The sequence below is a fragment of the Maylandia zebra genome, linkage group LG6 (assembly GCF_041146795.1).
Source record: "Maylandia zebra isolate NMK-2024a linkage group LG6, Mzebra_GT3a, whole genome shotgun sequence".
NCBI classification, from domain to species: Eukaryota; Metazoa; Chordata; class Actinopteri; order Cichliformes; family Cichlidae; genus Maylandia; species Maylandia zebra.
The window spans coordinates 30,544,629-30,567,762 of NC_135172.1; the positions used below are offsets into that span (position 1 = coordinate 30,544,629).

The window sequence follows — 23,134 nt, forward strand, 5'->3', positions numbered from 1 at the left end:
GGTCCTGTGCTGGCCCATGTGTGGATTACCTCTGGAAAACCTGATCGGGGCCACCAAAGGGCCGCCATTCTTTGCGGTATGTGGGCCAGGTGTAAGTTGTGTGCAGCCACGGGCCAGTTGCAGACACACTGCTGGCCCAGAACAGTTTCAGCTCTGGCCCCAGATGTCAGCCTAATGTCCACTTTAATCAAGCCATGTAATAACAACATGTGCCGGAACATAAAAGTGCAAAAGTCACATGACGAAAACTCCGCTCAGACGGTGAATAGACTGATTCGTATATAGCGGTTTTCTACTCTCCCAGGTTACTCAAAGTGCTCTATACAACATGCTACATTCACCCAATCCCACACTTTCTCTACACTGAGTGCTTCCTAACTACATTCATACACATTCACCCTCCTGACATGCAGACCTAGGGATCGAACCACTAAACTTTCAGTACTTTCAGATCAGTAGGAGACCTGCTCTACCTCCTGAGCTACAGCCACCCGGTGGTAAACATGAGTAAACCCTCACTAGGTTTTGGATAAAGTGTACACTCACAAACCTGTGAAACCTGTATTTGGAAAGTTGGCTACCATAGCAGTATAGTATTGCAACATGGCATTTTAGGTCTTCGAACTAAAATGGGAAAATAAATAGTGCCTCATTGCCAGACCTGGCCCACATCATGGTTACTCCCTGCCATGATACCAGTCAGTCAGAAGTGCCAGCTTGATGCCAGATCCAGGCCAGACCTGTTTTCTATGAGCCTGGGCCACATAAACCAATCAACCACAATCGGGCAAGATGTAGCATGCCATACATACACAGTGCCACCTACGCCAGGCCTGGCCCATATCTGGATGACATACCACTTACCATGCCAGAAGTCAGCCATCAGTGCTGGCTTGACACCAGATCCGGGCCAGACCTGTCTACTATGTGGGTACAGGGATCAAATAAACCACAGACAGGTCACTCTACTCACATGGCGTACCTTTACTACTTGTGGATTTGTTTTCAGGAGATTTTTTTTCAAGGAGCGTGAATGACTACTTTGTCATTTACTTTGTAACCTGCATTTTTCCTCTGATGCAAAATCTGTCACAACGGCACCTTTTTGAAACGTACATCAGCTACTTTAATATTAAAAAGGATTGCCTAGACACTGCTGCTCACAGAGTATGCATCAAACCGTTGTGCTATCATTATACTGGAGCAGTTTTATAGATGGAAGATTCTTAAAGTTTCAGGCTGTGTTTGTGTAAAGCCATAAAAAAGTCATGACTATTCAAAGGGAAAGAACTGTAGCTCACTCTCATGCAATTACACCTGTTTTATTACTGAGCGAGCACAGAAATATGTCACCTTCAGGTTAATAGTTTTCACTTGTCAGCAAATTACCCAGCAGCATTAATGGAGAACTATTTATGGCTTTTCTTTTGTTTCCTGCAGAGCCTGTGGGTGTAATGGCATTGTGTGTGAACTAACTACTTAAAAAAACAAAGATTAATGCAGAAGGTCAACATAACAAAATAATAAATTCTTTGATGACTTTCAGGCTCAGATGTTGTTTCAAGAAAATTACTGAGAGCTTAAGTGGATCGATTCTCTTTACAGCAGCTTTGGCTCACTTAGAAATTAAAATAATCTTTATTTATCCCATCCTGGGCCTTGGATTAGCACCTTACTTTATTCTCTGTCTGAAACAAGCCATTAAGTCCACTTTCACTTCACTGAGTGCCCTTTGTAAACAAGTTTTGAGTGTTCTGCCTGAGATGACCATATTAGGGATATCCCCTCTTTTTGATGTCATACACAGCCAAGAGTATAAAAAAACAGTCTGAATCACAGTGTTTAGAGCACTGCGCAGCATGTTTATTATAGGGAAAATAAAGGAAAGCTTAATTTAATGTCTTTGAATTGGTTCAAAGATTGACATCTTCTCTTGCTTGTCATTGTGTTCTTGCATGTCTTGTTAGTGGTCCACACGTTGTCCGGCATGTTATTCACTGGTGGGCGTGTACACTGACGATTTTATGTAGATAATATGGTTTCCATAACAGCAATGGTTTTATGTCTTCAGGTGGACAGTCAGCTGCGCTCTTCAAACCGCAAGTTGGAGAACCTGCATGCTCAGCTGCAGGAACTGGACGCTCATATTGTGGTGAAGGGAGGAGAAGAGAATCGAGGTGTGTATGCTAGAAACTGTCGCTCCGTTATCTTTAGTCATTAATCTTCAGTAATTAATTCAGTGCATAAGCTGGTGTAATGACCAGCATACTAAGTACAAGTGTGTTTGTGGCAGAGATACTACATGTTTGGACTGTAGTGACTTGTTAATCAAAACGTTCGTCCACCCTAACACACAGCCTGCTTTATCAGCCTTTTTGGCTCTGATAGGGAACATCGTTTAGAGAACAGACAACAAGTTTTATTTAATGAGAATTGACAGCAGCAATTGAGAACATATACTCGTTAACTTTACTTTTCATATCCAAAAGCTGTGTGAGTCTTGTGCAGCTAGGACCACAATAGTAGATTTTTAATCATGCAATCAAGGTGTGGTTTAAATGCAAACTTTCAGCTTTAATTCAAGCGTTAAATCTTTGAGGAATTACAGCCATTTTTATACACCGTTTCAGAGGACCAAAAGTAATTAACTAACAAGTTCATTGGAAATCTCAGAATGAGGCCCAGAAAGAGGTATTTGCAAGTAAGGGAAGCAATCGTTAGACTGAAGAAACAAAATAAACCAATCAGAGACAGCAAAAACTTTGGAAGTGACCATATCTGCAGTGTCATTCATTCTTACATAGAAAGAATGTACTGGTCAGCTCAGGAACACCAAAAATGGCCTGGAAGACCACAGAAGACAGTTTAAGTGGGTGATGACAGAATTATTTCCATGGTTTTAAAAAAACACAAACAAACTAACCAAGTCAAGAGCACTTGACTTGGTACATGCTACAAAACTGATCAAGCAATCTCAGCCAAACAGCGCTTGCTTTTCAGTTATTAATCAAATCAAGTGATTTGATTTGAAATACAAAACTGACTGCAGACAGACCCACAGACAAGCAGCAACTGAGGGTGGCTGCAATAAATGCTGTGTGTGCATCTCAAGAGAGCAAACACAGCATTTCATGATGTGGATTATAGACAGTCATAAACTGCAAAGGATTTTTTTAAATCCTTATATTTAAAATGTTAGTTTGTCCAATTTCCTTTGAGCCTCTTGGAATAGAAGTCTGTGTATTTAAAGTGCTGTAATTCCTAAACAGTTCATGCTAAATGTGTCTTAAACCCCTAAATTAAAGCTCAGCGTACACTTCAATCACATCCTGATTGCTTGATGTAAAATGTGGTGGAGCACAGACTCAAAACATAATGATCTAACTTTGTATAACATGAACAAGGGAAGCCATTTTTAGTATGAGCTCAGTCCTCAGCATCTGCAGTCATGTAGTATTTCTTTTCCTCCTACTTTACAACTTATTAGAAAATTTGCTTTTGCTTATTCAAGATTCAAGATTCTTTATTTGTCACGTGTTTGGTTATACAGGTATAACACGCAGTGAAATGTGACCTGATACGCTCCTCGACTGTGCAAAGAAAAAAAGAGACAGACAGAACTTTATATATACAGTGAATGAGTATTCAACACACGAATGGCCTGATAAAAACTCCCCTTGAGCCTCTCTGTTCTTGTTCGGATGGTGCAGAACCTTCTGCCTGATTTCAGAAGCTGGAACAGTTCGTTGCTGGGATGGGACGGGTCCTTCAAAATCTCAGTTGCTCTAGTCCAGCATCTCCTGACGTAAATGTCCTGTAGGGAAGGGAGAGCAGTCCTGCAGCAGCATTCTGCCACGCGGATCACTCTCTGAATAGCTTTTTTATCCTCGACACAGCTGTTTCCATACCAGGATGTGATGTTCTGTGTGAGGATGCTCTCCACAGCGCCTGCATAGAAATTTTTATGTTATTATTTATATTATATCATCTTGCTTGACATTGTTTGCTACAGCTTGTTTCTTCCCTTATGGCTGTGGTTGATCTCTGATCTTAAGTCACTGGATCAGTTTCCTGTACTCTCCACACAGAAATACAGTGCAATGTTATTGGAGTACTCTTGTAATTCCCTAAAGGGTATTTTCACTTTAGAGCACACCATGTGAACCCTCATCTTGTTCCTTATTTTATACTTTCCAACCTTTACTTGTTGCCACAGATGAGTGTCCTCAGTCTCCGGGGGCTGAGAGTCGTACGTCAGCCCACAAGGAACGCATCGCAGCCCTGGAGAGACAGCTCAACATTGAGCTCAAAGTCAAACAGGGAGTTGAAAATATGATCCCTGTTTACTCCAATGGATCCACCAAGGTACGGAACAGCCTACACACACACATGCACACACACACACACACACACACATGCACACACTGTCAAGCACAGCTGAACAGGAGAAAGTGTACAGCACTGACTGCAAGGGTTAAAATGTCCAAGACAAAGATTCCCCCCTCCCAAGTGGCAGACTGTGTGCACACTTTCATGTTAGTAACCTTGCCATCTGCTGACTCATAAATACCTGATTACCTTTATTACTATATACATTGCCTTTGTTTCGTTGTCTTTTAGCCTTTCTGTTCCATCTCCACTTGTCTTACTGCTGCAGGGATATGGCACCCTGTTGATTCGTCAGTAGAATTAGTTATTTATTTGCTTTTGTTTTTGTAAAGTGACAAACATCATTCCTTTAACCTTGTATTTTATATATATGGTGAGATCTTATAATCTCATAATCAGGATCTTATAATATTTTTTTATATTTTGTCTCATATACATCCTAGTTTCTTTTTTTTAAAGATTTTATATCTTTAGCTTTAGATTTATTGATTTATAATGTTTAATCTGATGGCAAGTAAATGCAGGAAAACCTTGTTGTGATGTTCACTAACTGGTGCATAGTCTTAATGACAGTTATAATTGTCTACTTTTTCTGTCTTGTGATGTGGCTTGCTTACTGTTTGGTTCCCCAGGATAAGAAGATGCTGCAGACGGCGCAGCAGATGCTTCAGGACAGTAAGACCAAGATCGACATCATCCGCATGCAAATTCGAAAAGCTGTTCAGGCCACGGAGCATAATGACGACACACAGGGTGAGTTTAAAGGGATATAGACACATTTAACCACATTGATTGCTCTTCTTTTGTAGTACCTGTGCTTTTTGACCATGGTCTTTTCATTTCCCGAGGTACATTTTAGTGCATTTTTTATATGTCTATAAAGTAGAGAGCCATCAGAGGTTACAATTACACAGTCAGGACCATAAAGCATCAGTACACCCATTGCTGATCCAAATCACAGTAAATTGGTCTGTTGGCAGTAAATCAGTGTGGATACAGAAATTAAATCCAACCTGCTCTATTGCATATAAAGCCAGAAAGAGTGTTAAGTTGGCCCGTACTTACATAATGTGTGAACTAAACGATCGCATATTAAATCTTGTGGTCAGCTGGCAGTGACAAGGTGCTTTTAGTCAGGTGTGTTCAATCTCACTATCCCTTTGTGGCATTTGCAGTCTCTTTTTTCTTCTTCTCTGCGTGTAATACGTTTTGTCCTGAGCAGCAGCTCCAGACAGCAGACATGAGAGAGCATAAACAGATCAATGAAGAGCCGACTCTGTTTTCATCTCTCTGCCTGGGAGAAGAAGATGAAGAGGATAGTTGGAGTTGACGCGCTGAAAGCTGTGCGTGCGTGTGTGTGTCTGTTTATATCGGTGTGGTGGCCAAATAAGGGACAGAAAAGCCTGTGAAATAGCCCACCTGGTATATTAGCACAATCAATTCGATTCACACAAAGATGCACACAAAAAAGCCTACAAAAAATGTGGTGGGCAGATTAAAAGTCTCTTTATTTTCATGTTAACGAAACACATCAGGTGTGCAGCAGTTGCATGGATATAAACACACATACCGAAGTGCAGTTGTAGATACAGTCAAACAAACATTTATTTTTTTTAACTGTGTGCTTTCTCCCTTTACTGTTGGACATTCATATTATGTGTTGTGGCAGGGCGATCAATGCCAGGGCAGGTGAACATGCCGCTATAGGGCACTAAGTGCTGTGGACCATTAAGACCCCTCTGCTGGGAAAACAGGCCGACTGATGCCGGTCACGGGAGGTGAATAGTCTGGTAAAATGTACCAGGAGAGCAGAGGGAGAGCGATGGGAGGGGGTGGAAGTAAAAAACAGATTTAAAGACGGTATATTCCCGTTGGGGCTATCTATTCCTTTCTGCTCTTGTCAGACGAGCGCCGATGGCTGTTAAAAGACAGGGTGTCTTCTAAGGGAATGAAGATGATGTCCATTTGGAAGGATTATTTAAGGGCCTTTTAAGGGCATACTTTATCCATCTGTGTCCTCCATGTGGAAAACCTAAAGGGTTTTTAATGATCTGGAGTTCTTTCCACTGCTCCGACGTGATATAAATAGTCATATAGAGGCTAATGACCACAGTAAGCAGCAGCGTATTTAAAATGTTAGCCCTCTGAAATTGTTTTAAAAGTGAAAATTAAAAGGATGAAAAGCAATGCAGCCAAGCCACAGCTTTGGCAGCATAAAAGTATCAACATATACGAACATCGTTTACAAATACGTACACTCATAGTCCACTTCATTAGGTACATCCGTTTAGCTCATCTAATGAGCCAGTAACATGGCAGCAGATTAATGCATTTAGACATCAAGTTGTGGTCAAAATGAGCTGCTGAAGCTCAAACTGAGCATCTGAATGGGAGAAGAAAGCTGGGGTTTACAGAGAATGTTCTGAAAAGCATAAGTTCTCTGGGTGAAAATGTCTTGTTTAGAGGAATATTCAGATTGCTTTGAGCTAGTAGTAAAATAACAGAAACAACCAAGGTATGCAGAAGAGCATTTCTGAATGCTAACCTTGAACCCAGATGGGCTACAGCAGCAGAAGCCTACACTGGGTGCCACTCCCGTCAGCTAAGAACAGGAAACTGAGGCTACAGTTCAGGCTACTCACTAAAACTGGACAGTAGCACATGAGAAATCATTGCTTGGTCTCATGATTCAATTTTTGCTGTACATTTACTTGGTAGGGTCAGAATTTGATGTAAGCAACATGAAAGCATGGATCCATCTTGCCTTGAATCATTGGTTAAGGCTGCTGCTGGTGGTGTAATGGTTTGGGGAAGCAGTAGGTGAGTGTATGTGTGTTGGCTGACAAACTAGCATTTAAATATCAGTGGCTGAAATCTGTTGTCATATCAGTTTTACACCAGTTAAATCTTTCTAAAATGTTAGTTTCTTGTCTTCACTGGAATAAAAGGAGGAATAATTAACAACAAAGCAGGCAAAATGTGAAAAAACAGTACACTGTCTCCATTGGCTGTGATCGTAAAGTGTTATTGTAAACATCTGTGTTGGTATTGACCCAGAATCCAACAGTCTGTGCATCTCTAATTGGATTTTCATGCTCTGATACTGAGCACAAAGGGGTGTGTTATACTAGCAGCAGCTAATGGTTCTCCAGCAGAGTTTAAAATGATGCTGCACAGCCAGATTTGGCTTTTTCTTAAACTACAATTTCAGCTTGAGCTAATGTTCGTGTTTATCAGACTAAATTGATCAACCACCACACACCCCTCCCTTTGTATTTCTTCTCTATTTGATTGTCTCTAACAGCAACCACGGCTGTATATTCTCTGGCTCTGATTCTGTCTCTCTTCTTTAAACCACACACACACACACACACACACACACACACACACACACACACACACACACACACACACACACACACACACACACACACACACACACACACACACACCATATCACAGGGCTGTGTGTATGGTGTACACAGACAGTCTCCAGGCACCACACCCGGTGGAGGGGTCATCTAGCAGAGGTCTGGGCTCCAGGCAGAACACCTTATTAGGAGATAAAAGCACCCACTTCGTTCTCCACCCCTACCTCCCTCCTGTCCTTGCTTTCTCTTCTGTCTCCTGCAGTTATTTGAGCAGCTCAGAATTGTAAAAACCATCCATCCTGGTCTTCTGTCCTTCTTCTAAACCAATCTGGTGTTTGAAAGTCAAATGCATCATCTTTGAATGCCATTTGTCCAATTGTCCTTTTCCTTATCACGCTCGCACACCTCCTTCCGGCTCTTCCCATATCTGAGTGCTCTCAGTTTGTTGCCCATCATTTGAAGGCTGTATTGGTGCCATTAAGCTAAGCACTTTGCTCTAATTTGTGCTGTAGGGTGCTGCTCTTATGCTGATTCTCATATCTGGTCTTTTAAGTGAGGGAGCTTGAGCATGTTTTTAGATTTTGAGTTGAAAGCACTGCATCTCATTATAAGACTTTCTGTTTCCCACTAATGTACATTTATGAGGTACTATATTTCTGAGAAAAGCAGAGATGAAGCTACAAATTTAGAGCAGTGTTTTTGCTTTAGTCTTGCTAGCTGTTTTAAAAATGTAAATAGGTGAGAGACTTATTTTGTTTGGTTGCTCTGTTTGCTTTTAGAGCAGGGATATGGGGCTATTTGGAAGGAGAGACTGGAATTATGCTAAGCACTGCTTGCTGGGGAACAGTCAGAGGCTGCTTACCTCCCTCTAGGCCTCGCTAATGTTTTCTTTGTTCGCCTCTTGTGTAATGCATGACAGGCATTAAGGCATTACCTAACTTAGTATGCCCAGGGGAGTTCCCTGTAACACGCCATTGGCAAAACAGGAAAGCCTTAACGTAGCTGCCACGCGCGCAGCACAGAGACTGCGTAGGAGATTGCCATCGTGTCGGCTGTGCAGTAATGTTGTTTGCCCCTTTCCTTCACGCAGGTAACCAAGACGTGTGCGGGATGGAGCTGCGTATCGAAGAGCTGAGACATCACTACAGGGTGGAGCATGCTGTTGCTGAGGGGGCCAAAAACGTCCTCAGGCTCCTGGGGGCCAGCAAAGTTCAGGACAAGAAAGCTCTGTCTGAGGTTAGAGCGGATCCTGCTGATGTTTCGCTTTCACACACTTCAAAGCGCACACAGACACGTGTGAGACGGCAGCTGTACCGATGACATCATGCTGACACACACCTGTAGATCTTCTTCAGATCTGCTCCTTTTGTTTTCCGCTATCTCTTACTTCTGAGACTTCAGCTATCTTTGGCTTTGCCTTAGATCCTTCACAAAAATTTGATCTCTTATCAACAGTTTTTTTTTTTTTTTTTTGTTTGTTCACCAACATTATGGCATCTTGAGTTGTCTGGGTCTGATATGGTTTCTCGTTATACGTCGAGGAAACTCAGAGCAGGAGTGTCCCGTGATGTCAGATCCCTCGCAGAACAGTTTCAGCTGCTGAACTCTGCAATCTGTTCATAAAAATATTTGAGAGAGAGCCTCACAACAGCAGCTGCCGCGTAACGTGCTGCATTTTACCCCCACAGTGACAATGAACCACTTGTTTTCTCACCACATGCCGTGAGAGTTCTGCCGTTTGAATCCTCACTCGCACGCCTTTACTTACTCTATAAATGAACATAAAAACTCGCTCAAGCCTAACATTGTCTTTCTGCATGCACTTAAAAGCAGCAGGTCACAAAAAATGTGATTAAATTAAGGTGTGCTACTGTGATATGTGTGCACTGAGAAGTAGCATAGGACTTCTTGTTTTTTTATGTCTGTCTGAGAGTTTAAAAGGTAGATATCGTCTGTTTCGATGCTCTGCAGGCACAGTCTCGTCTGAGCGAGGCTTCCCAGCGTTTGGACCTGCTGAGAGATTCTCTTGACCAGCGCCTGGCAGAGCTGCCAGAGGACCATCCAAAGGCCAGCATCATCAAAGAGGAGCTGGTCTTGGCCTCCTCACCTGCCTTCAGCTCCCGCCACGGCGCCCCCTACCTTCAAAACCAGTATACTACCCTCAGCAAGCCATCGCCTCTCACTGGTATGTCATACAGGCTCAGGAGAATCCTACAATATGAAGAAGAAGGTACAGAAGCGAGGAATGCATTCAGGTTGTGCCTACATTGTTTTCCTCTGTCTTCAGGTACATTACAAGTGCAGCTGCTGGGCTGTGTTGGGTTACTAGAGGTGGTCCCAGGGCGCAATAAAGGGACACCTCTCATGCTGCCCTGCTACAGCCCCGGAGACACGCGGTCCTTCATGAGGGGCAGCAAGGGGCTCTACGGACGCAGTGGCTCCGTCAGCGGGAAGACGCCAAGCAAGACAGAGGAGCTCTCCTGTGAGTGACTGTATGAGTGTGCACGTGGTGCATTTAAGGTTTTCATTTCAGCTTTTTATGTCTTCTTTGTTGGCTGTATTGGCTTTTTTTCCCCTCAACTTTGTCGTGGGTCCCTTTAGGCTCATCAGGTTAGATATTATTTGTCAGGTCGTGACAGATGCTTTAACCTCCTAAGACTTGAACTCCTCCACAACATGCATTTTAATTTCTCTTTGATATTTGGGCATATTGGGACCCGATGAAAGTAAAAACAAAGAATTACCAGATTTTTTTTTTTACCTTATTTTTGTTTTTAAGAAAAATGAGAGCCACATATGAGGATATTTGTTTAAAATTTTGATAGAACAGTTGCAGTAAAATGTCCTCGTAAGTGGATATTAGGCCCATGTAGAGCAAAATTGAGTATTTTGGTCTAAATAACCCAAAATATGATGTCCACATATGTGGACGCCAGGTCCTAGGAGGTTAAAGGCAGTTTGCAAACAGCTTTTTATAAGGTCTTAGTCCTTTTTTCCATATCTCAAAGGAACCTATTGGTCGGCGTTAATTTTTTTTTATTATTTTGTGCATTTTTGGATTCATTAATGAAGGAAATCATTGGTTTGCGTGTGTGTTTAGCTGAGGTGAGTGCGGTGCTGAAGCTGGATAACACAGTGGTGGGTCAGACTGCTTGGAAGACTGTGGGAGAGCAGGCCTGGGACCAGACGTTCACTGTGGAGCTTGAAAGGGTCAGTATACAATCTCCTTCCCACAAACTTGCACGCAGGCACCAAAGAGTTTATTTAAGGCAGCTTTTCTCTCTGTTGATACCGCTGGGTGCCTGCGCTTCAGTCGAGGGAGATGGAGATCGCAGTTTACTGGAAGGACTACCGCTCGCTGTGCGCTCTTAAGTACCTGAAGCTGGAGGAGTTCCTGGACAACCAGAAGCACAGAGTTCAGCTGGAGCTGGAGCCTCAGGGCCTGCTGCTGGCTGAGGTACACACATACCACACACCTGCAAAAAAGAAACAGCGAAATGAATGGCGAATCACTCGTACTCAAACACACACTCAGATGTGCGCGCCCACCCGTGAGCTGCCACATGCACCTGTGCTGGAAAGCGTTGCTTTGATACGTCACACTTGAAAGGCTGTTTCTGAGCGTAAAAATAAAATATGGGTGGGTTTTTTTGGTCGTTTCTTTTCATGTTTTGTTTTGTGTGTTTTCCAGGTGACCTTCTTTAACCCAGTTATTGAGAGAGTCCCGCGCCTGCGGAGGCAGAAGAAAGTCTTTTCTAAGCAACAAGGTGGGGAGCAGACAGAGCAGCGAAGAAACATTACACATTTTCTATTTCTCTTCCATTTTCTACTCAGCAGCCTGAGGGCAGTTTTATATGGAGAAACAGTAAAACTTTAAAAGTTTTATCATGACAGGAAGATGGACACTACCTGCAGTAAAACATACAACTGCTTATGCCATCAGTTCCCTGCTTTTTTTATTTAGACCACAGCACCCTCTAGTGGTGACTATTATTTTTTTTTACCTTCATTTCTATAGGAAAGCAAACAGAATATAAAAACTTGAGCTAATCTCTGTAAAGGTCTGGCGTTTTTTTGTCTTATAAAAACATAAACGTGTCTTATAAAAAATATTTTTTTATGATCTTGTAATTGTTAATCTGCCAGTATGTGAAAACTCTTAAATTAACATTATGTTTTTAATGCTGAAATATTATTTCTGTTTTCATCTATGAAATTTCCATTTTTAATTTTAACATTTTTTATTAAGATGCTAAATATCAGCATTCCTGAACAGAAACAAAATAGTTTTAGTGGCTGAATGTTATGTTTGATTAATTTCTGACTCTGACTAGATGTGTGTGTTTGTGCATTTTTCAGGCAAGGCGTTCCTCCGGGCTCGTCAGATGAACGTGGATATCGGAACGTGGGTGAGGCTGCTTCGAAACGCCATCCCCACCGTCAACAACTCAGGAACCTACAGTCCCAACGCACAAAGCCTGACACTCAACTCTGGGTGAGACGCATTGAGATATGTACACGCAGGTGCACACGCTTCGGTCTTTCATCGGGAGTGACGTTTGATAACCGTCAGTCAGACTTTGCTATCAAACGTAGCAGCTTTCCTTGAACCTTTTTTCCTTTTGTTTCCAGACAAAGAATAAAGCAAACGATGCCTTCCCAGCCCCGTGTCTAACTACCCTTCTGTGTTGTTCTGTCTGTTTGTCTGTGTTACACGTTGGTCTATTTGTGTGTGTGTGTATTTGTTGGTCTTTCAGGGAGATCTCAGTGGAAAAGTTGAGTCTGGACAGCGACTCTCCAATAAGAGGCGATTACAAGAGAGACATGGACATTAACACTCCAGTGAGACCGATGGAGCGAGAGGAAACCCGGGAGTTAGGGGAGGTGTGTGATGAGGGACGGGGCTTTCCTAACTAAAAAAGAAACTAAAAGTTCGAATTGGCAGGGAAAGAAAGGCATAACAGCATCAAATACAAGTAGTGTTAAGTAATGCAGTTTAAGTAATTTTTAAAAATGTATACATTCTGGGTAAGTTTCGATGAAAGGAGGCAAGTATCAGAGAAAAAATTACAAATAAATAAAATCAAATATTTCCCCATCTTACATTGTAAGCACACTGTACTTTTCAGGGCTTGGGATGTGTTCTAGTGCCTTAACCTTGTCTAACTCCCAGGTAGCTTGCAGGAGCACAAACACTCCTTTTTTGAACACTGATTGTGAAAGAAAAAATAATTATGTTAGACTTGGCTCCATCATTATAAAGTCACATAAGCCTGTAAATCATTTTAATGACAGGAGATTTAGTTATTAAGTTAATATAATTTTAGGCATTTAACATTTAAATAATGGTCATGTGACATGAGTCTGATTTACAAGAAAATGACTGAAAGAGGAAGAGTTTACGGTATGAGTAAATACTGCAAATATTGCTGCTTTACGTCAGCTCTCCTTCTGATGTGAACAGAGACGTAAAATCGACCCACTCTCTGCTCTGTTACGGTGTCCTTCCTGTTAGCAGCACAGCCACACCTGGATGTAAAGGACTGTGGTCGACCTGGTATTTGCGGGGTTTAAAGATTTAAAATCCAGCGCAGGGTCAGTCACCATCAGCTCCAGACTGCGTCTCCTGTCTTCCATTTCATGTTGTTTTATAATCTCTGTCTCTGCACGTCTGTTCCTTTTTTGTCTCTTCCCTCGCATGTCCTCCGATAGGACCAACATCTAGTCATCGATCCCCTCTCCCCCCGAGACCTCGCCCCTGAGTCCCCTGTCCGAACCCATTCAGTTAGCAGGTACACGCACGCACACTCACCGAAACACTTTTACTTCTTTGTTTTCTAAAATGGATTTGTTTGGATTTTAATGATAAATGATGATATATAATAATGAGGATGAAGTTTATCAGACAAAAAAACATTTTGAAATGTGGCAGTAGGAAAAGCACAGGTGGAAATAAAACCAGCCATCATCTGTTTTATGCCGTTTATCTGGGGCTCGGTTGTGAGGGCAGAGAAGCCCAGACCTCTCTCCCCCCAGCCTCCCAGGCCAGCCAAGAGACAATCTCTCCAGCGTATCCTGCGTTTATCACAGGGCCTCCTCCGGTTAGGAAACGTACAGAGGTCGTTTGAGCTGTTTTGGTCTTTCAGTGGATTTGAATTCTTATTACTTTGTCTAAAACACCCAACCAACGACACCTAAATTTTCTAACTGACTTTCTACATCACAATTACTTGTGAATTGTGAAAGATCACGAGCCGGATGAGCAGCTGATCTTTGACTTTCTGGTTAAATCTCACGTCCAAGCCAGAATGTTTCTGGGCTTGAGCCTTTAGACCATACAGGCCTTTTTATGTACAGGTTAATTATGAATTGCTCAATATTTGAATGCAAGTGTGAATGAATGACCCTGACTCTTACCTACCATCTGCTGGTGTTCGCCTCAGCCTCCCTACAACCCTCCAAGCATAAAGGCCTGAAGCTTATGGATGGAGGAAACCCACTACATGTGTTCTGTTTTTTTCCCTGATGTCCTCAAAGCGACATCAGCATGGCGACAGGCTGAGCATTTTTTCTGTGCTCATCGCTACACATCTATCTTTTTTCTGGTTTTAAGAGAGTTACAAATGTAACCAGCTGCATGCACCACTGTCACTTTTTACCCAGCTGTCTAAGCACAGTGGAAGTGGGAGAAACGCTACAGCAAACCTCTGTCACAAGTTTTAAGTGCTGCTGTCCAAGTGTGCACACGTGCAAGTGTGCGTATTAACATTAAAATAATACTATGAGGAATATTTGGTTTCCTGTGCGTGTGTGAGTAAAAGCAGCAGTCAGACAGAGAGTCAGGTACCTGCAGCAGATTACGTCTGTGTACTTTCTGTATCATAGCAACCAAACACTCACCTGGAGGCACAGCGTGCCTCCAAAGCCTTTCAAGCGCTCTCAAGCGCTCCCAGCTGGGCGTTTTCAGGAGAGCAGCTGCTGCGTTATTAGCTGTCAAAAATCTTCAGACACCCGAATAAAACAGAATCATTGATGTTTTTGATAAATCCTCTGCTTTTCCTCCTGTTGCAGCTTAAAATGTCTGCTCCCCATTATTACATGTATGTATTAATGTATTATTCAGCTTGTATTATCCACACGTACACAGTCCTTATATGTGTGTCATGTAATATCAGCAGTTGTTACTTTTTGGTGTCTAGTTTAAATGTTCTTCCTCACCGTGCCTGTTGGTTTCTCCAGCAAGCAGAAGAAAGGTCCGCTGTCCCTCCAGGACTTCAGGCTCATTGCTGTTTTGGGTCGTGGACACTTTGGGAAGGTACGATTTCTTTCTAATCCAGAAAAAAAAAAAAACTGGAACAACCGAACCAATTAATAACAACACAAAGAACAAGAGTCTTTTTCTTATTATTCCCTCAAATATACTGAAGGTCACAACAGCAAAAAAGTCCCAGATTAACAGCTTCTCTGTTTGTGGATTCTCACAATGTGACTGTCACAACTACAATCAGGCAAACAAAAATAAAAGACAGTTTGTAAAAAAGAAAGCTTGTTTTCCTTATGCTGTTAGGTGCACATGAAGGCCACATTTTAAGTATTGGTGACTGCAGGGGGAAAGAGAAACCATATCACACGTGGATCCACTGAGAAGTTTTAAAAGCTCTAATAAAAGAAGATTTTTTTTAAAAAAAACAATGCTTTATATGTGTTAGAGTTAATCAGAGTGTGTCTATGTGTCTACAGGTGTTATTGTCTGAGTACAAGAAGACCGGCACGATGTATGCCATCAAAGCCCTGAAAAAAGGAGATATCGTTGCTCGGGATGAGGTGGATAGGTGTGTGCTGATGTTTATTCCTCAGCCCTGTGCTTGTGTGATGTGTGGTTGTTGTTTTTAGCCCAGAGATTAAGCGCTCCAGTAGTAGATTTACTCACAGGATTTAATTTGTGTCTTGAATCACTGTGATTACAGTTCATCTGTGGGCTGAGTGTGGGTTTTCTCATAGGCTAAAATAAACACTATCTAATTATGTTTAAATGGCCCTCTAATCTTTTTTTTTTCTCTCCTCCTCTTGCCTCTTCTTCCACTCTTTCCTTCTCTCCTTCCTCCCCTAGTCTGATGTGCGAGAAGCGCATCTTTGAGATCGTCAACATGTCGCACCATCCCTTCCTGATCAACCTGTTTGCGTGCTTCCAGACACCAGAGCACGTGTGTTTTGTTATGGAGTACACAGCAGGAGGCGACCTGATGATGCACATCCACACAGACGTCTTCACAGAGCCACGGGCCGTGTACGTAATAAATGGATTATCCTTGAAGTATTTCCATGCAAATTTTAGGCTTTCCCAGAGATTAGTCCTGATGAATTTAGTCAACCTCAGGGATCAGTTATAAACACTCATTTTATGTAGTAATCGCCCATATGTACATTAAAACACAGAGATTGTAAACAGATCCCTTCTTAAAACATCAGTTACATTAACGAGAATCCGTCAAGCACGATATCTCGACCTTCACCTCAGAGTGGGAGTCAATACTGTTAAATACACCAGTGTTTTTTCCCACTTTTTCCCACAGGGCAAACAAATCAGGGCGCTGTTCATCTGTAGTGAGTGTAGGCTGTCAGTCCACTGTTTACCTCAGCTTTCAATATGTGTGGACTTATATTTACTCTGGAGGAGGCTGTAAAATTTTGTGGAAAGAGTCCGATCGATACGTTGATGAGACGGTGAAGCGATACTGAACTGAGTTGTTGAGGATATCCTGAACTTTTTTGACATTAACAGCTGCTTTTGCCACTGTTAGCCAGTATTAGTGACATTTTCTTTGAAGTGGATCTAACTTTGTCCAACTCTGATACAATATGAGAATTTAGTCGAACTGTTTATCAAAGAGAAAGCGTGATTTTTTTTTTATTTTTTTTTTTAGACATTTGAGCCTAACATTAGCCGGAATAACGTTAGCTTATGCCAACTGTTGTTGTTGTTTAGCCAGAGATAGAAGGGTCACATATATGTAATCTGTTGACAATAACTAACTGTGACAAAGTTGAGAGCAAAAAGCATCTTTGTGCACGTCTTCATGTGTTAGAGCCCTGATTTAAGCTCAGGACATGAGACTTCAGGTGAGGAGGAAGTAAGGGCGGAGAGAGGGCAGTTGTAATGAAAAGAAATTATGAAAAGGAGAAAAAAATGAAAGAGAGGTGAAAAACATATACATGTACAAATATTAAAGGGTCATATTTAGTGTGAAATAGCCGTCTGCGATCTTTAAATTCAAAGTAACTTATGTACCGTGTATGTGGCACGTCTCTTGGCACATAAGCCATACTTACACAAGACATACTAACATGATTTACAGGTACAATACACAATCTGCACCTTTTCTAAATATTCTTAATTACTTAAACATCTTCCAGTACCCTGCTCTGTTTGCACACTACAGCCTGGGTTTGCCATTTTTATCTGTACTGTACTCTTAATAACTGTACAGTACTCTGTTTTTGTAACTTTTGTCCATAATGTAAATATGTTTGTGTGCGTTTCTGTTCTGTGTCCTGTTCTGTTTGTATGTGTGCGTTGTTTTTGCTGCTGTTACAACCAATTTTCCCTTGTGGGACAATTAAAGGATTATTCTATTCTATTTTATGATTTGTACATGTGCGCTGCTGAGCATTAGGACAGATGTGAAAACCTTTTAGAGATGCGCTGTATTAGACTGAATGTTTTAAAGGCCTTCCATCCTCCAGAAATCTGTTGAAGTTATGTTTGTTTATTTGTTAGATTTCTGCACAAGTTGAATTTATCCTGGGATTATCATGAGGTCACCAAACTCTCATCAGTGAAGAGAAATGAGGGAGACGCCACAGCATAAGCACACCCACACAGTCTAAAAAGATCCGCTGAAATAAGTGAAGCCATCTGTATGAGGTTTACAGTGGGTGTGCAGGGTCTTTTAAGGACATAATGCCAGAAAACCCTCAGCACTATTACTGCTGTCCCCATACCGAGGAGTTCAACAGCTGGGGAGCAGCTGTTTGTCAGGCCTCAGACAGCAGATTTGGTTACAGTGGCTAGTGGTCTGAAAGCAGTATGTCTGTTATTAATATGAAGTTCCCATTTTATCGCGTCTAACTGGAGGTTGATTTTCTCTGCTTTTGGCTTCAGGTTTTACGCAGCCTGTGTGGTTCTCGGACTTCAGTTCCTCCACGACCATAAGATTGTGTACAGGTGAGTCGAGCCCACACAAACCTCTTAACTGATGTAAAACTGAGCTTTCTTTCACCTCAGGAAGCATCAGACTAATAGAAACGTCAAAGATCGATGTTAAATCGAGCTCTTAATTTCTAAACATTTCTGCCAGCATAGGTTGAAATGTCAGTCTAAGTTTTGCAGTTCAGTTAGAGGACCCAGATACAGCAAATAGGAGCTTCAACAGTGGGAGGTTTATTTTATGAAACTTTACACACTTTGCCTCATTATGGGGCAGGAAAATCCCAAAAGTTAAATAATCCAAAAGAAACCAGAGCAAGGTAAACAGACAGTCTGACAAAGGAAAGAGTGTTTATACACTTGGTGTGACTGACAATCAGCAGGAAACCAAAAACCCCAGAGACACACAAAGGCTGAAACACTTTCAAAATAAAGGCGCAAACAAGGAATAACACAAAACCCGAAGCTGAAAAAATATCAGGTACCACATGCTGGATCATTCAGGGCATCCAGAAGCTGTAGGATTCATCCCCGGGGTACTGAGTGTCGCACCATCAGGCTGACGTTTGCTGTGAGCATTATTGTACAGGCTCAGTTTAGTACAGTCTGCTGGGATTACAGTCAGTTCACAGAGAGAGTTTGTATCTAAATGCTGTACGAAGATACTGATTCTCACCTGCATGTTTTCTCCCTTTCAGAGATCTCAAGCTCGACAACCTGCTGCTAGACACAGATGGTTATGTGAAGATCGCTGACTTTGGACTCTGCAAAGAAGGTGGATCTGTGTATTACTGACAGACGGTCTTTTATTTGTTTTTGTCTTTGCTTCGGGATACAAATTTACTTACAACCGGAAAACAGTGTGATGTTTTTAGTCTGTCAGGGAGCCTGAAAAGCAGGTCAACCGAACCCTGCCTTGAGCTCAGAAACACCATAGGTGACCTATTAGCTTCTCCATATTATCCAACATCTGTTTGTATGGTTACAATGAAGGGTGCCCATATTAAACATGGCCTCAATATCAAATAATAAGGTCAGCATATGAAAAAGCTGCTGTTGCCCAAGCCTTTGTTACAAGGGGTCACCACAGCAGGTATCTCCACATCCCCAATCACGAGAAAGTTGAGGCTGAGGCAGAGGATAGGCTGATGGGCTGCAAAAAAAGCCTCTGTGTAAGATAAATAACCCTCATTTTGAACTGTGAATCATGGAAAATGTCTCCAGTAAAGCAGTTGGAAATTGGCGTAATACCTCCACTCGATTCTGAAATTTAAACAGATGTCGGAATATGAGTGATTAAACAGTACAGAGCGGCAGGTTTTCATCATCTGAAGTTCAGGTAAATTAAGAAGTGATTTTGTTTCTCTTTTAGCTTTCAGAGATCATTTTTTTCGTTTTTTTTCTGCAGGAATGGGTTTTGGTGACCGGACCAGCACCTTCTGTGGGACTCCGGAGTTTTTAGCCCCCGAGGTCCTGACAGACACGTCTTACACCAGAGCCGTAGACTGGTGGGGCCTGGGGGTCCTCATCTATGAAATGCTGGTGGGAGAGGTAAGAGCTAGCCCTCTGTCACTGGTCATGGAGTTATTATAGCCACGTGTTAGTTTGATCTGGTGCCGATTAATTACTCGTGTTCGCTGTAGTTAAATGCTGATTTTGTTTTAAATGACAGAATATCAAAAGTGGATTCAGTGAACTGTGCTTTTGTGTGACCGGTGTATTTTTTTGTAGTCTCCTTTCCCAGGGGATGATGAAGAGGAGGTGTTTGACAGCATTGTGAATGATGAAGTCCGCTACCCACGCTTCCTCTCCACTGAGGCTATTGGCATCATGAGGAGGGTAAAGCAAAAACACACACACACACACACACATTCGCTCGCTCATGCACACAAACTGTATGTGACAAATGCTGCACTTACACGTGAAACACTGAATCAGTCCGACATCCTCACTTACTCACAGTCAGACAGTTGATGCTTCACTGTTATAGCCACTCGTCATTTCCTATTCTCGTGTGTCTGTGTGCAGCTGTTAAGGAGGAACCCAGAGAGAAGGTTGGGATCTGGTGAGAAGGATGCAGAGGAGGTGAAGAAGCAGCCATTTTTCAGAGTAAGTAGACTTAAAGGTACCTAGGCAACTTGTTGGGGGTGAGAACGCAAGATGGAGATTCGTTAGCAAACACTGAGAGGTGGAAGAGGTTTTTCTCGTGTGTTTACAGCCAGACTGTTATGGTGGTTGTTTCGAAGCCCTTTGAATTGCAGCTTTAACTGCTCTTCTTGCTCTTATTCTTGTCCGTCTCTCCCTCCAGAGCATGGACTGGGAGGCGCTGCTGCAGAAGAAGTTGCCCCCTCCCTTCGTCCCGTCCATCGGCGGCAAAGAAGACGTCAGTAACTTTGACGAGGAGTTCACCACGGAACCTCCGACGCTCACGCCTCCACGTGAGCCCCGTGCGCTCTCCCGCAAAGACCAGGACAGTTTCCGGGACTTTGACTACGTCTCTGACCTCTGCTAGTGGACCCGAAGCCAACAGATCTCGAGGAACGTTGGATTTCGACGACTTCGCGACAGTTTCAGCCGGAGCACAGAGATATGTCTCAAGCTGACTGTCCGTGCTCGTCTGTCGCTTCTTGTTACACTGTGAATGAATGAAACTGAAGACGAAGAGACTGTGTTTTGTGTGTCTGCAGAGTTTTAAAGATCATGGACTGAGCAAATGAAAGCCTGGACAGAAATTAGTTGGGGTTATAATGTTTTATCACAAACAAAGGCCCCCCTTTCCAGTCAATGTACGAAACTGCAGTGGGTTTTGTATCTTGCAGACTTTTAAAAGTCTCTTCCCGTCGTCTTAGACGTCTCGGCAGTCGCCAGTGCAGCTGTGAGAGGAGGAGCTTGCTGTATTTTTGTACTTTTGACTGTTTAGGGGTTGCTCAGTGGCCTCTCATACCAATGCCTTACATTTATACTTGTATTTGTTCCACAGAAAAAAAGCATTTTGTTTTACTTTGTGGCCCTTTGTGTACAGCAGCGGGGCGAGGAGGGATACAGTGTGCTGCAGAAACTCCTCTATGTTTTTGGAAGAGAAAAAAAAGACACTCAGAGCTGATACCCATCAGTCTTTTGACTGCTTTTAGGTGTATTATTAGTTAACTAATGGGTAAAGAACCACTGTCCTGCTTCGCTGCAGTGGACCTTCCTTTGGATGTCCACCAACTACTTTTTAAACTTGGGTTGCTCGGATTTTACAAGAGCATTTGACTCGTCCTTTTTAGTTGAATGTTTGGGTTTTAGGAAGAATTTGATATAAATGTGTAGCACACACACACACACACACACACACACACACACACACACACACACACACACACACACACATAACCGTCAGCATAAAAGCTTTGAGGAAAACATTTATTATTCCAAAAGCAAAAATCTGAACACTAAACTGTGATGTACAAGTAATAAACTGCTCTTTATGGGTTTGGAGACACGTTCATCCAGTCACCTGAGTGCTACCAGAGTTTTGTGAACATGAAGTAAGTGATTTCCCTCCGAGGCGATTAAATCTTTAACCTCACTGGCTGTAAAAGTTGTTTTAGTGTCTGTTTTCGGCGCTTAAGCCCTGACAGGTTACGCTCTGGCTGCTGCGGTCGCTGTGGCGGTTTCCGAAACTTGTTGATGTCTAAGTACTTGTGGAAACTCTGCGGGGCGCCATAAGCAAAACAAACATGAGCTGCTTTTCCACAGTAGAGCTAATTAGAGAGGCGAGAGCTGGCGTAGACCTCTGGTAATACCTTTGATGATATCTGTAGGAAAACCATGAGCCAACAGTGAAAACCTGTGTAACACACAAGAGCAGTGGTTTGTTGTTAAGATGTATGTGCGGTGGTGTGGATTTTACCTGTCTTGTGTACAACAGTACAGAACCATGTGAGTATGAGATGACATATTTTATAAAGAAAACCGTGAGTGAATGTGTGTTTATTGTCATCATGGGACGGGGGAAAGGGGCATCTCAAATTCATTTAAATAAAAATAACACAGTAATGTATAGATGGATGCACGTTTAATTTAGTATTTGTGAATGAATGGAGCAGGATGCAGATGGCTACTCACCTGCTGCAGTGATTGAATAAATACTCACCGGCCACTTTATTAGATACGCCTGTTTTACTGCTCATTAACTCAAACATCTAATCAGCCAATCACATGGCAGCAACTACGTGCACTTATGCACCTCTAGACCTCTAGAAGCAGAACGTGCACATCTGTCACTGCAATTTAGAGAATAGTCCAAAAAAGAGGAAATATACAGTGATTTGGCGGTTTTCTGAGTGAAAATGTCTTATTGATGTAAGAGGAGTGAGGTCAGGAAAAAAAGAACCACTTGCTAAATACAAAGTATGTAGAAGAGCATGTCTAAACGTGCAACGTGTTGAACATTAAAGCAGATGGGCTACAGCAGCAGAAGACCACTATGGCTATACGAGCTGAAGTCAGCATGAAAGCATGGGTCCATCCTGACTGTTATCAGTGGTTCAGGCTACTGCTGTGTAATGCTGTGGATTACATTTTAAGACAGTTCTCAAATGGTATTAGCAAGGTGTACCCAATAAAATGGCTGGTGAGCGTATACAGCCCATTATCACAGATTCTGTATCAACATTTTTCAGTACATTCATTCAAACCTGCCAGAGCAGGACTAAAATGAAATTAGAGGATAAATAGTTTATTCTCCTGATGGACAAAGTCAAATTATGTCATTTCTTCTTCTCGTGATATTACATCAGAGAAAAATGCATCAAAAATGTGACTGTAGTGAGCATCTGTTTTAATATGTGAGTCAGAATTTTAGAAGAAAAAAGACTCCTCGTGGCAGTTTTAACCATATCACAGGACTTCAAACAAGACTAGTGAGCAAATCACTTTAACTGGATTCACTGTATTTGCACCAACTCCTGGAGTCTCCCTGACTTTTGACCGGCTGCTAAAGAAGAAAGCATCACCAATGGAAAAACATCAGAACTGGTCCTTAATGGTCGACCTTTTGTGGAAACACGAGTGCCTGGATCCGCAATGATAAGTGCTGATCTGCATCTTATCCTCATGTACTCTCAGCACCATGTAAACAGTAAATTCCAGTAATAATAAATAAATCATTTCACTTCAAATT

The 23,134-nt window shown here is 42.2% G+C and overlaps 1 protein-coding gene across 3 annotated transcripts in view; it reads left to right on the top strand.

Annotated features, from left to right (window-relative positions):
- Window positions 1–21,935, top strand: part of pkn1a (protein kinase N1a) — a 61,509-nt gene extending 39,574 nt beyond the window's left edge. For 2 of the 3 annotated variants that reach the window (XM_012918664.3, XM_012918662.4), the window contains exons 3-23: window positions 2,072–2,177; window positions 4,217–4,365; window positions 5,022–5,142; window positions 8,851–8,996; window positions 9,732–9,945; window positions 10,048–10,242; window positions 10,861–10,970; window positions 11,074–11,217; window positions 11,452–11,527; window positions 12,120–12,255; window positions 12,518–12,644; window positions 13,473–13,552; window positions 15,000–15,075; window positions 15,501–15,592; window positions 15,871–16,047; window positions 17,923–17,985; window positions 18,666–18,742; window positions 19,376–19,518; window positions 19,699–19,806; window positions 19,996–20,076; window positions 20,276–21,935. In XM_012918664.3, the coding sequence (XP_012774118.2) occupies window positions 2,072–2,177; window positions 4,217–4,365; window positions 5,022–5,142; window positions 8,851–8,996; window positions 9,732–9,945; window positions 10,048–10,242; window positions 10,861–10,970; window positions 11,074–11,217; window positions 11,452–11,527; window positions 12,120–12,255; window positions 12,518–12,644; window positions 13,473–13,552; window positions 15,000–15,075; window positions 15,501–15,592; window positions 15,871–16,047; window positions 17,923–17,985; window positions 18,666–18,742; window positions 19,376–19,518; window positions 19,699–19,806; window positions 19,996–20,076; window positions 20,276–20,479 (2,625 nt within the window). In that variant the 3' untranslated portion in view covers window positions 20,480–21,935. The remainder of the gene's footprint in view (window positions 1–2,071; window positions 2,178–4,216; window positions 4,366–5,021; window positions 5,143–8,850; window positions 8,997–9,731; window positions 9,946–10,047; window positions 10,243–10,860; window positions 10,971–11,073; window positions 11,218–11,451; window positions 11,528–12,119; window positions 12,256–12,517; window positions 12,645–13,472; window positions 13,553–14,999; window positions 15,076–15,500; window positions 15,593–15,870; window positions 16,048–17,922; window positions 17,986–18,665; window positions 18,743–19,375; window positions 19,519–19,698; window positions 19,807–19,995; window positions 20,077–20,275) is intronic. The other variant, XM_004539252.4, reaches the window with a different exon arrangement.
- Window positions 21,936–23,134: the final 1,199 nt, after the last annotated feature.